The sequence below is a fragment of the Sinocyclocheilus grahami genome, unplaced genomic scaffold (genome assembly GCF_001515645.1).
Source record: "Sinocyclocheilus grahami isolate Dianchi unplaced genomic scaffold, SAMN03320097.WGS_v1.1 scaffold122.1, whole genome shotgun sequence".
NCBI lineage: Eukaryota > Metazoa > Chordata > Actinopteri > Cypriniformes > Cyprinidae > Sinocyclocheilus > Sinocyclocheilus grahami.
Window position 1 is genome coordinate 185,807 of NW_015505301.1, and position 14,282 is coordinate 200,088.

At 37.0% G+C, this 14,282-nt stretch overlaps 1 protein-coding gene across 1 annotated transcript in view; it reads right to left on the bottom strand.

Moving 5' to 3' along the window:
* Positions 1–14,222, bottom strand: part of LOC107589957 (neuropilin and tolloid-like protein 1) — a 98,521-nt gene extending 84,299 nt beyond the window's left edge. The window contains exons 1-4 of the mRNA XM_016278549.1: positions 13,497–14,222; positions 12,512–12,565; positions 12,283–12,417; positions 10,823–11,071 (exon numbers count right to left, since the gene is read on the bottom strand). Coding sequence (XP_016134035.1) covers positions 10,823–11,071; positions 12,283–12,417; positions 12,512–12,565; positions 13,497–13,524 — 466 coding nt within the window. The 5' untranslated portion in view covers positions 13,525–14,222. The remainder of the gene's footprint in view (positions 1–10,822; positions 11,072–12,282; positions 12,418–12,511; positions 12,566–13,496) is intronic.
* Positions 14,223–14,282: the final 60 nt, after the last annotated feature.

Below are 14,282 nucleotides of genomic sequence, written 5' to 3' on the forward strand. Positions count from 1 at the left end.
CATCCACCAGCTCCGTGATGTCGTCATGGAGTGGAAGAGGACTCCAGTGGCAACCTGTGAAGCTCTGGTGAACTTAATGCCCAAGAGGGTTAAGGCAGTGCTGGAAAATAATGGTGGGCACACAAAATATTGACACTTTGGGCCCAATTTGGACATTTTTTTGGACATTTGTACTCACTTTTGTGGCCAGCGGTTTAGACATTAATGGCTGTGTGTTGAGTTATTTTGAGGGGACAGCAAATTTACACTGTCATACAAGCTGTACACTCACTACTTTACATTGTAGCAAAGTGTCATTTCTTCAGTGTTGTCACATGAAAAGATATAATAAAATATTTACAAAAATGTGAGGGGTGTACTCACTTCTGTGAGATACTGTATATATATATATAAATTTTATATTATATACATTTTTTTCCTAAGAAAATATAATCAAATATAATGGCAAAGTAAGTTTTTAGATTTTCTTTTAATTATTTTCTTTTATTTTTTTTGTTATATCAGCACATATGTATCACCCTGACATTTATGTTTACTTTAATAATTAATAATTTTTCCCCCCAAAAGCATAAAAAAAATTTTATTCAGAATTTAAAAACATACTCATCATACACTGAAAAAGAAATCAAAACTTGCTAGTTAATTTCACAAATAATTACAAAGAAATGTCAGGTAACACATTGAATCAAACTTTGAATTAAACATTTTAAAGTAGAGATTAAACTAGTATTTTTTTTTACTCTGTAGGAGAGCTGTATCCAAGTCATTGTATCAATGAAATGTATTTTAAAATATTTTAGAATCAATTTATACATATTCATATGCACACATGAGCAGGCCAAGATCATCAAAGCACAGCCAAAGTGCTTTTTATTGTTCAACAACTTCCTTTGAAATGGAGGATATGTTCAGGGTGATGTTTTCAAAGATACATTAATTCATCTACAAGTTTTTCTCATTCAGATTTCTCACTGTGTTTGCACTCCTCAGATGAAATGTATGCTGTGCTGACTTTAAGTTCTTTCACAGAGGAAACCCACATTTTTTTTATTCCGTATACTCAACCACCCAGAGCAGAATCCATTTTCTGAAGGGAGCAGCATTACGTGCGCCTCTCTCTGATTTTTCCTCATTGTAACATCTGAAGCGAAACACAAAGCATGCAATTTTCCACCCCAAGCTTCCAAGACATCATAATGGCTAATAAATGCTGCCATGTTAAAGTGTGCGATTCACATATTCTAGGCATTGCAGAAAAAGCATTTGACTCCTTTCAATTCTAGGATGCTACTGTTAATTTACATTGGATTGTCCAATTGAATCAAGCAAAAAATGCTTGTGCAATCACAGTTAGAACTGATATTTTGTTTACCTTCCTTCATCTACTACCAGTGATGCAAAATCCACATCAATTTGTTACTCTGCCTTCATTTGTTTAGTTTCTATACTAATTACCAGTCCCTTCCCTCAACATTATTAGATGGGAGGACATGAACCTTCTTGAAATAATAATGACTGATTATTGTGCCTCCAGATGAAATTTTGCCATTTCAAGGACTTCAGTAAATCTATGCAACCTTCCAGAGCCTGAAATGTCGATTGCACAGAGGACTTCTCAATCCCTAGACTTTATCAACCCTGAGAAAATCAGGTAGGCGGTGGTGAAATGTGGCCACCTGAATGTCCCGAAAGTTCATTCCTTGAGTTCAATTTTCAATTTTTCGGTTTGAATCCATCACGCCTCAATAATATAGCTAGGTTCTTGTGCACAGAGGGGCCATATATCCAGCTCCCTTTTCTAATCTCAGATGTCGTTAGAATGATTTAAATTCAATATGATCTCGAGTCCACAAATTAGAAGATTAAATATCTCCAGTACATCACGGCCTTATCAGAATTATTGCACTTGGGATTACTTATTTCTGGTTTTGCTACATCCTCTACATGTGCAAATAGAGTTGAATATTATTTGTTATGACCAAGACGCATTCAGTTACGAGTGCTGTGAATGTTAATACTATTTGAGTAAGTATACAACAACATGCACAGCATAGTAAATACAACCATATGAGAGATTCAAATGCAGAGAGAAAGACACTTGTATAACAAAGGTCATAACACGAAAAATATCATTTTCTTTGGTTTAATGTAATGTCAACAAACTGTTGGTTTCAGACCAACTGCATGACTTTTATTCAACAGTTCAATAAACAAGAAGTTAAAGGTCACATATTGTACACCTTTCTGGAGTTTTATTTTAGGTTTTGATGTCCTTAAGAATATATATTTGCAGTATAAGTACCAAAAACCATCTCAATATATTTTTACATATATTTTACAGCCTGCCTAATTAATATTCATGAGCCTCTCTTCTGATTGGCCTGTTGTGTTCTGAGTGACGCACGGCCAGGCCAACCACAGGTAACTAGGGTCAGCCGACGTCACAGCGCTAGCTGGAGGCAGCAAAACAAGTGGAAAAACAAAGTGGAAACTGGAGGTGGCCCATTCAAACCAGTGCAGATTCGCCTACATAAGGAGCTTAAAATATCATCTTGTTGTGATGTTGGGTACCAGAATCGATGTAATACAGCCTCAAATTAGAAATTTGATCACATATCTGCTGCCACTGTCAGACAAAAAACCGACGACAGCTGTGTTGTGTGCATGTATGTAAAACAAACTGACGATTTATATATAATAATTTGTAATTGTATATACATTGTTGTGATTAATTGTGGCTTGAACAATAATGTAGCTGTAAAAATTGTTGCCTGCTGAAATTAGAATGTATATACATCTTCATCATGACTAGATAGACACGGTGAGTTTGTCTTTACTATACACGTTAGATGTGATCCACCTCATAGTAACAATCCTGTCAGATCGTCCATCCTTTGAGTGAGAGTGTAATGTTACAGGTCGGCCGATCTGGTTTCGTGGTTAAAGTTAACCTTTCCACATGTTTCCGTGTTGTCGTTGCTCAGCAATAGCATGGACGCGATGTTGTCTGGGGGTTTGGCAGAAGGAGAGTGGTACTGTGGACGGTGCTCGGGGTGGTGACTGAAGGCGGTGATTGTGTAGTTCTGACATCAACTTTTTACGGAAGTCACAACAGTTCGTGAAAAATCACAGCTACTTTATGCAGGCTGTGTGCATTTTACTGTTTTGAAACTTATATGGTAGTTAAATAGCCCCTAGACCTCAGTTATTGTGATAAAAGCCAGGAAATTTCAGTTTTGACAATATGGGACCATTAATACTGAGTAATTTTATGCCAAATTTACTCTGTAAATGACAGCACAGAAGTGCTTCTGAAGTGGCATTTAGGTGTCTTTACACAGACTGTTTAATGCTGCTCAGAGGTGGTATAAATGCATTTACACAGCAAAAAGTGGGTTTTTGTGGGTCAGGTCAGGCTTAATTTAGTCTGGATTTTATGCAACACTATGTCTTTAAACAGAATTTTGAGCAGGCCTTAACTCAGCTGTGCCTAATTTTATTCTGTCCACAAAAAACAATTCCAAACAAAGGCAAAACCATTGTTGCATCTCAGTGCAACACACAACAGCATCATTTTATTTTTGAACAAATAGCTGAGTTGTTCAATGACTTTTAGCCCTATTCGGACGGGACTAGTTTTCTAAACTATGTTTGAATTTCGATTCTTATCACCTGACGTCTGCGATTTTCATGTACCAATTCGGACGGGACTAACATCTCAGTGTTTATTACAGAGGTGGGAGGGTCTGTTTTGGACATCTGGGCATTGCAGAGATCACACACTCTGTATGCGTGCATTGAGTATAGTCATGCGTGCATTGTGTATTGTCATTGATAGTATAACCAAAGTTTTACGACAAATACCATGGTGAAGCTATATGGATAGTATAGCAAAACCATGGTTGATGTGTGGTTACTTTAGTTTAACTATTGAATTTTTTTATTTGTAGTAAAACCATGTTTAATTTTCATAAAGGTACATATGTAAGTAAAACATTATGTAACTGAGTGCAGAAATTAAGGTGAAGTAACGTTAATATTAACTGACGGTGATATTACAGTAGCCAGTCTTAACAGTTTACTTGATCTGGCTCTTGATTTTATTATTGTTATTTTTTTATTTCTTTGCCGGGAGGCAAACAAATCAAAAATATGTGCAGTAGTAAGAGCATCTACAGTAGTTCACGTTTGCCAAAACAAACAAGGAAACGAGTTGTGAAAAAAATATCATCTGCAATCACAGACATTCGCATTCAGATGAGATTAGTTTTCTCAGAGGATCACTGAGTTTGCTGAAAAAGGTAGGTAATTTGCTCTGGAATTATTACAGAGGTTGTGTGAGAAAAACACAGACGGGGCAGATTCGGACGGGATTAAAATCGTTAAGTACGTTTGTGGAACACAAATTTCTCTAGCGACCCCCTGTAAAACTAGTCCCATCCGAATAGGGCTTTATTCATCAAGACACATGCTTGTTTTGATCCTGATTGAATCAAGTTTTTGAAAAATTGGTTGAGTAAGTAATTCAATGACTCACTAATAAACACAAATGTTTGTTTTGGTCTTGAATTAATCACTGGGTTGAACAATTATGAATTAATAAATTATTCACTCATAAAAACACTTGTTGCCACCTATTGGCATACCAGTATAACCTCACTGAGTCCCTGAAAAATCCCCACCACTATACATTGTTCAATAACCTACATACATATCATTAAATGTGAAAGTGAAAGTGACGTGACATTTGGCCAAGTATGGTGACCCATACTCGGAATTAGTGCTCTGCATTTATCCCATCCAAAGTGCACACACACAGCAGTGAACACACACACACCGTGAACACACACCCGGAGCAGTGGGCAGCCATTTATGCTGCGGCGCCCGGGGAGCAGTTGGGGGTTCAGTGCCTTGCTCAAGGGCACCTCAGTCGCCACAACCTTTGGGTTACGAGTCCGACTCTCTAACCATTAGGCCACGACTTCCCCTAATGTGTAATACAACACATTTATAAATAACTTTTAAACACACATTTCTTCCCATATGTAGCTAAAAATTGACAATGATCACACACTTCGTAGTTGCTGGAATAAATGTATGTCATATTATATCAGTATTGCACAGTTTTTATTTTCCTTTCACAAAGAACTAGCATCTTCCGTGATGGTAGTGAGACTTGTTAATTAATGGTCTCGTATTTGACCCTATATCTGTCAACAGTTGCTCTTTGGAAGTTAAAACTAGCTGTTTATGACTTCTGTGTTTGTGCAACGCCTTAGTGCAGTGGAAATCAAGCCACTTCAGCCGCAGGGCAGTCGAGTCTTATTAGAGCAGCGGCGATAATGATGACCGGGATCTGCAATCATAATTTGTGTTAAATCCAGGGTTTTATGCACTGATAATGGTGGATATACAGAAGGCCAAATCTCCACCAATCTCTTGGAAAAAGGGTGTTAACACTCAATTTGAACAAAGCCCTAATCTAAAACAGCTTTTTGGTGTTGCAGCCCCTCCATTCCAAACCAAAAGCTTTGTCCAAGTATTAAAGACCAACCTGCTCCTTCTTAACCCTCAAGATATCTCTCTGTTTAAAGGTATGGTTCACCTTCACATAATTCCAAACCTATATAACTTTCTTTTGCAGAACACAAAAGAAGATATGTTGAAGAATGTTGGAAAACAAACAGTTGGTGACCACTGAAATTTATTGTATGGACAAACGTGTGTTATTTATTATTTATAAACTATTGGAGCATTTATTCATATTCTGAATGAACCGTTTTTATATTTTCAGATTTTATTTTCGTTTTAGTAATTTTTATGTACTTTTGCCATTTTTATTATTTTTATATATTTAGCTTGAATTTATTTTTTATTTAAATTTTAGTTCTTCATTTTGAACTTATTTTCAGTTAGTTGCCACAGCAACATTTCAACTTTTCATTTAATTTGTTATGATATATTTTACATTATTTCAGCTTTATTTTGGTTAAAAATATATTTTAATAGTTTTAGGCTTAGTTAACAATAACAACATTGGTATGACTTTATTTTCTATAAACCCACTTTTACTGTATGTACAAAAACAATTCTAAATTTTGTGTTTCTCAAAACATATAAAGTCATACAAGTTTGAATGACATGACAGTGATTGATCACAGAATTTTTTATTTCTTTAATATCCATCATTTCACCTGGCTGGCCACACTATTTTGTGACAGCAAAAAAAAACATAAAACACAAGAAGGCACAGAACTATATTTCTTAATTGGCCCTGACTGCGTTTCAATGCTTGGATCTTAGGGACCGCTCTCAGCTCCTGCATTCAGCTTCCTCTTTCTTTTCCCTGCTTTCGACAAACCTATTGAAAATGAAAAGAGGAAAAGGCCACATGAGGCTTCCCCAAACAAGGTTATTAAATGGCCACTGGATCAAGAAAGCGGTCCCTGAAATGCTTTTTAGTCCATCTTGTTTTTCTTATTACTGCTGCGTCTGTTTACAGCTGGGACAAAGGCTTCAAACAGCCAGTGGCCTGGGGAAAGACACATGAGGGGAGCAGCTCTCCCTGTTATTTAACCCAGCAAGATCTTGTCTGGTAACACAGCTTTATCTCTTAGAAAAGAGGAGGTGGGGTAATAAGGTCAGTCAAGCCCAGGAGACAAGGAAGTGAGACTCAGGAGAATGAGCGTGAGATTTTTCTAGATAGTGAGAAGGAGAGAAGGACATATGGACAGAGGGAAGGAGGGCGGAGGAAAGGGACAAATGATAGTCACAAAGTCTCTGTTCACAGTGAAGCTTAAAACATTGAGTGTCCTGCTTTTACTTCTTAATCCAGTTAGATATAGTAGGGTAGTGGGAGGAAGTCTGTCTACAGACAGCAAGATCTGACTATTGGAATGAACTCATACAGCGTCTGCATGATAATTGCATCTGAATGCTGAGAGTGACTGCACAACCATTTTTATTTTCACACGATATCAGGAAGTAATTACACACTGTGTGCACATCATTCTACTTTTCTATCACTGAGCCATCCAAAGTTTGGCTTCGGCAACGGATTATGCCATGCATCTGCAATTTCAGATGAAACTAACCTTGAGTGAAAACACCTTTAATTACTTTAGAACCAAATTGGGAAACTCAAGCATTAAAACCACACGATGTTCGAATATCCTACCTATGCTTGGATGCATGTGGCCCAGGTTCAAGATTTACAGCGGTTTATAGCATTCCCACAACTTCTGGATATTTAATTTTCCTTATTTTAGAGAGTCACAAAGACAAATTCCAATTAAACGCTTTCAATTTGAGGATAACTGTAAAATCTATGTTCGTTACATAATTTTCAATTACTTTTTAAAGATTTTATTACATTCAACTTGGGATGGGAATTGTGAGCAATTTAGGTTTTGGATTCTTCAAAACGAGTCTGGTAACACGAACGATTCTTTTGAGAAGTCTTAAAGGGGTAGTTCACCCCAAAATTACAATTCAGTCATTATTTACTCACTCTGGTGTTCTTCTAATGCTTTCTTTTACAGATCACAAAAGGAGAAAAAAAATAATCTGCTGCCACTCATCCATATAGTGCGCTGCTAGAATTACATATTTTTGTAGGCCTACCTGGAAGCAAGCTAGTATTTTGGAACTTCCAATTCCATCGTCCAGAAGTCGATGGTTTGTTTTAATGGGTTTTTAGTTAAATGGCTGAAATAAAGTCTGTGGTTAAAACAAGCTCAAGATATTTTTATATTTTATTCTACAACATTAGATACATTAGTAACACCACACTCATGACTTTTTTAAGCTTTTATGTGTCTGGAAAAAGGTGGTTGTTAACGAGTGGCTAAATTAGACTGTAGATGTTGTCGGGGTCATTACATTTCATCACACCAAACACAAAAACTTGCCTAACAGTCTACTTTTACAGCCTTGCTGCATTTATATTTGTGCCCTTGCAAACTATTCAAATTTTCAGGTGAAAGTTTTTTTTAATTTTTTTTTTAATAAAGGCTGAAAGAGATGACAGAGGTTTAAACTTTTTACTTCTGGCAATTATATTTAGATTTCAGAATTCATAAAAGTTGTGCTCATTTGTGAACACTATCATGATGAACAAATTGTGTATGAATCATACATTTTTGTTGGTCACAGAGCATATTTTCAGCAATAATCTAAAAGCCAATGGAAAACCCTTTTGGGATTTTGACAAGGGAACCAGGGTGATGCAGGCTGGCCTACAAAAAAATATCACTGCAGTATTCTGTAGTGACCAGCTTCAAACTTTAAGGAAAGAGATGTAAAAGTAACACAGAATGATCCCATGCAACTTGTGCCACATTTTGCAAGTGTTCTAAAGGCTTATGATAAGGTTTGGTGAAAAACAAACCAAAATTTAAATGATTATTTAGCGAATATCCTGAATTTGGCCATTGTTCTGACTTTGCACTATATTAGTGCAGCAGTTCACTCTGGCTCATCAAGGAAAAGCATACAAGCGCATAATTTTGAGAAATCAGGATTAATTAAAATGAAACATATGGTAGATATGGAATCATTCTGTGATACTTTTGCCTCTTAATATTTAAAGTTTGAAGCTGGTTGCTATTCAGTACCATTATATGGATGAGTGCGAGCAGGACATTTTTTTTATTTCTCTTTAAATGAAAGTCAGTCATATGGCACTAGAACAACACCAGACTGGGTAAATAATGTCTGGATTTTTATTTTGGGTGAACTGTTCATATAAGAACAACATTGTTTTATGGAGTTGGACAAGACGACATTTGTCCAGCTGTTCAGTAAGTGAGTCAGATCAGTCATAATACACAGGTAAAGCCTTATGTTTTTGATTCACTAAAAATAATCAGCTCATAAGAGTCATTTATTCAAGAATCAGACTACCCTAGACATGCTGTCTGTTTCTGATCCATTATAGAGCATCAGCTCATAAGATTCATTCCCTAAAGACATGGACTTCACTAGTCACGCAGTATGTTTGTGATCCACTAACCAGCTCATATAAAAGTCAATCGCTTGACTTTTCAAGTAAACTAAACAGAACACAAAAAGCATTCGCTCGACAACTGGACTTCGCCGGTCATGCTGTGTGTTTCTGATTCATTAAAAAACAGCTCATAAGAGTCATTAGCTCAGGAATTGACTTCACTGGTCATACTAAAGTTTCCACACTGTGAATGTCATGAAAACATTTTGGTATTATAGTATTTTTTTAAACAATGATTCACTGTTTCCAAACCTTTTATTCAGTGACTTGTTTTCACAACTATTTGACATTGATCACATTGCTCCGCTCTAAAATAAAACGTTTCGAGATCAGAACTGTAATTCAGTTGCACTTGATCTATTTGATTTGATATGAAGCAAGCAAGTGCAGTGTTAATGAGGTCTTATGCAGGAAATTTCAGAACTTGTGCCGCCCAGAGCCCCAGCATGATGAACATAGACTAAATTCCTCCGCTCTCACTCTGCAGACCGGCACATCTTTGATTGAGTGGCCGTTTTGTGATAATAAGCAGCATACATTTTCAGTTAAATACAGTAATGTTCTTTTCTGTAGCGATAAAATGTGAAAAAGACCAAGGAAGATGAATACATGCAATTTCTGGCCTTCCACATCCATTCCATTTCATTCATCTGTTGTACCTTCTGTATTAGCATGTGTTACCACTGGCTACAGCACAGCAGATGCGCTCTCCACTTTTTTTGGGGGAACATCAAGGGAAGTGAATTCAGGGACTTTTATCTCCTTAATTATGTAAATTATATGCCACTGATATTCCTTATCAAGACTAGAGGAAGCTGTGTTTCTTCCCTGGCAAGTTGTGAAGCGAGAGTCTGAATCCATTCATGCTGAACAGTTTCTCCAAACTTGGCGAAAGAATTTCATCCTGACTCACAATAGGATGAAAAAAAAAAGCCTCGGCTCATAACTCATTTCTCAGATACAGTGCGACTCTAAATCAGTGCTGCCTTCAATTGTGTGCTACTTTTTCTTGCACCCAGTGCCACAGCTGTGCAATTCATCTGCAAGGCCCTTAAAGCTCGACCACTCTGTGAAAATGTTCTGCATTTACAACTTTAGCTGCAGCTTTATTCAAATATTATTTTGGCATTCTTCACACAATATCTATCACTGCTCCATTTGCACACCATTTACGCAAACATCTCTCACTTGAACTCAGGTACAGTATTACTTGCCGTTCAGACTCACTTCAGAGATTCAATTTTAAATCAAGTCAGATGAGTAGAAAGCAGTGAAGAATGAGACGTCTGATAAAAACAACCGTTGCACAATGTGCTACATATTTTCTAAGGATTCCTTACGGGGAATTGAAATCAATTATATGTGGAATGATGTTGTTGTTACCACTTAGTGTCTTACTGGCAACCTTTATCATCTAAATCAGGTCCAGGCATTCATTGTGGTACTAAGACTTAAGGTAAACAATTTAAGAGGTTTTTGACGAATTAGAACACACAGGCTCTTTATTACTGCAATTAAATATGACTAATACGCTCAACTGCAGATTAGGATCATTGACAGAACCAACATGGACCGACAATAATCGCTATATGAATCAGCAGCATGGATTTTGTAGAGTAGTTACTGATTGCATCAGGAATTCAAGTCGACATGCACAGGATAACAATGCCCTGAGGTTAGTGAGTGAAAACCGGTTCCAGAACTCTAAAAGACCATCAGGGAAAGCCAAAAACTCGCTGGTTTAATAATTAATCAGTCTGTCACAATCGTAAATGTTCCTGACACTGCATAAAGGGAGCATTAAACTGTATGTACCTGCTGTGAAATTGTAGCTTGCAGAAAATCCCATCGCTTCCAATTCACCATCCGCAACAAATTTTATCCATAGGTAACGGCCGCTCGATCTGATATATGGAGGGTTCTGCTGGCCACAGTAGCGTCCAATTATTGGAGAAAAGCCAAAGGGTCCGTCCCGGACTTCAATATGGTCAAATTTACATTCCCATGAAGGCTCTATTGAATACTTTTCATCAAAGAAAAGATCAATGCATTGTCTCGGGGGAGCTGCAAAGGAGAAAATAAAAATAAATCAAGACTGACATCTGTAATTTATGATGGATGATGTCATATGTCCAACACACTCTCATGGCAATTCGTAACTACAGTTTGGTAGGTGAACTGGTGGCCAATCTGGTTAGATTTAGGGATGGACCTTTGCGATTAAGTTTTTTTTGTTTATTAATTTTCTTCTTAAAAACGGTGCATTTCTGTATGAATCACATTCATATGAAAATCTCCACCTCGTATAATAGTTACGATTCACCACAAGATTGGGTTGGGTATGTTAGTCATTATTAATATACAAAGAAATTATTGGACATTTATTTCTACTGTAACATGAAAATCACCCAAAATCACTACAATTTTGTAAGGAAGAATGAAATAACTTATATATCGCATACTATTTGTAATCAGTGCTGTGTAGTGACTGTTTACATGTAATCTTGATTACGTAATCAGATTCCAAAGATTACATTTTAAATAATCAGACTAGTTATTTTATTATTGACTACATAAACACATATTCACACAAACTTTCTCAAAATGTCAACATTGCATAAACTACCAATGAGCATTATTTTTATTTTAATTATTACTCAGTGGGTTTTTTAACCATGTATTTATTATAATAGTAATAATAGTGTACTATGGTTTTGGAAGGCTTTTGTCTTTTGTCAAAAACATTAAAATGCACTAAATCTTTTTAGTGTTTTATTTTGATTGTTATTTTAAAATTATTTATTTTAATTTGAAGTAATCTAACCAGCACCGTTTGAAATCGTATTAGGACGGCAAAGAGAGTATCACATATAAACCATCTAATTGCAAGAAAATGACTACTAGCTTCTTAGTTCAATTTGATTATTAGCTTACAACAGCACAGCATGCTAGCAGTCCAACAGATGCGATTGAAAGACAACCCCATTTTTACCCACTTTTGTGGAAATCTAATTGCGTTAATCAAATTAACGTTCAGATCTTGAGAGATTGTTGATCTATAGAGCCTTCTGTTATGAATGCAAATTAAACACTAGTGTTTATTAGCATCATAATGGTGCTGCATAGGATTAACAATCAACTGATTGCTCCTGCATCTTTCACTCTGAGTGCCACTGCGCTGCTGAACAATTCAAAACAACCCCCACCATCCAAGAGTCACATGACAGATTTGTTTGTGTGTTGCATTTACTATTCGGACAAGGTATTTTTTTTACCTTCAATGATGTAGATGCATTCTCGCTCTGGAGGATATTTGTTTGGGTAATTGGGTGAGGTGAAGAGGCCTCCCTCTGGTTCTTTCACCCAGGTTCCACACTGCCCTGCCGGCTGCACTCCTGAATTGTTTTTCACTGAGAGAGAGAGAGAGAGCAGTCAAATGTCAGAGATTGCCAGGAAACATGGAGATGGAGAGTGGGTGGGTATTCTGTGACAAAACATCATTACCTGCTTCCTTCTTTGTTGCCCCAGACAACCCAAGCATGAGAAGACCTGCAACAACTGCAACAAAAGATTTAAGATCAAAACAGCATAGAATCATGTGGATTCATTATGAACATACAGTTGGACCGAAGGGTACAATTCCTATATTCATGCTGGACTAAATTGCAAAACGTATATTTGAAAATGCACTTTAGGAATGGCTGAAAATCAATCTGAAATAGTAAATAGTAAAATAGAAATGTTTTTATTATTTGTATTTGTTTTTAATGCAGTGCACACAATTAATGCAAATGAAAAACCAAAGTGCATTTATTTATTTTAGTCTTTATTTTGCATTTACTTTCCAAACGGTTTGATTTGCTGTGGATGTACTGCAAGTTTGGAGAAAAAGAAGAATTCAGCTTAAGATGGTAGCTGTTTTGAAATATGGTAGCTGGTTTAGTTGGTCCTAGCTGGTCACTGGCTGGTTGTCTAGCTACAAACCATCTTAAACTGATACGACCAGTTGGCTTTTCTGCTGTTCCAAGACGCTCTACCAACTTGAACTAGCTAATTACTAGCTTGTAATGACCATCTTAGGCCAGCTAGAAACCAGCTACCATTAAAAACCAGCCTAACCAGCTTGTTGATGGTGTTTTGCTGGTCCATGATGGTTTGCCAGCTTGAGGACCACCAAATCACCATCTTGGACCAATTAATAACCAATCTACACCAGCTAATGATCATTAAGACCAGCTAGAAACCAGACTTAAGCTGTATTTTCCAGCAAAAAAACAACACAACTGGGAAAATATATGCTATCCTGTCATGATGCATCTGCAGTTGCAAATCACTCAAAATAAATTAAATGCAACTATTTCAATCAGTTTACAATAACACACAAAGTTCCTAAAGGAATAAAGCAAGACAGACCGATAAATGCAGATAGACCTCATGCGTAAAATAAAACAGAGAGAAGAGAGTGAAGTTAACTGGCAGCTGGACTCACCGTGAAGGAACCTGTTCCCATGTACCATGTCTATTCCTTTCACAAAGGGCTTTCTCAACTAATTCCATTTAGATCGAAATACTTTCAGAAGAAAAAATGGATATTTGCGGGGGAAAAAAGAAGCAAAAATCACAGCGAATATGTCAACAGCCCTGAATTCATTCCACTATACTGACAATTGAGATTCCAGCAGAGATCCACAACTATGCATTAGTAGTTCCGTATAAAACCAGAAAAAGGTGCAAACATTTCCATCCAAACGTTTCCAAACCCCTCTGGTGCTCTTGATGGATTAATAGGTCCGTCCGTCATTAGCTTTTCCTGATCGCTCCACCTTTCCAGAGTCATCACGAAAAGATTCATAAAGGGGAAATGTTGGAAAATCTTCCAACCATCTCTAAGGAACACTTATCAGAATATCCATTCCAATTCATTTTTCCATGGTTGAGCAAAGCCAACTTCAACAAGAAAACTCACAGCGTCAAGAAACGTGTTTAAAGCCTCATTCCCGTGTTTCCTCGCCAGTATATGCAGTACAAAACCCCTTTCCTGCTTCCCCCCACATCAAAGAGTTAATTCATATCATCGCTCCTCTCCGGCCATTCATTAATTTCAGTTCTTCAGCAGAGTTATGTCAACATGATGCGGCAGCACACGGAACTGTTCGTCATATGTCCGTCCACTAAAGATAATGTTGATGCTCTTGAAGACGCACCGCAAAGCCGGTCAGACTGCGGAATCCAATGAATCCAACACCTCACGCGGCAGCACTAGAGCAAAATTGGG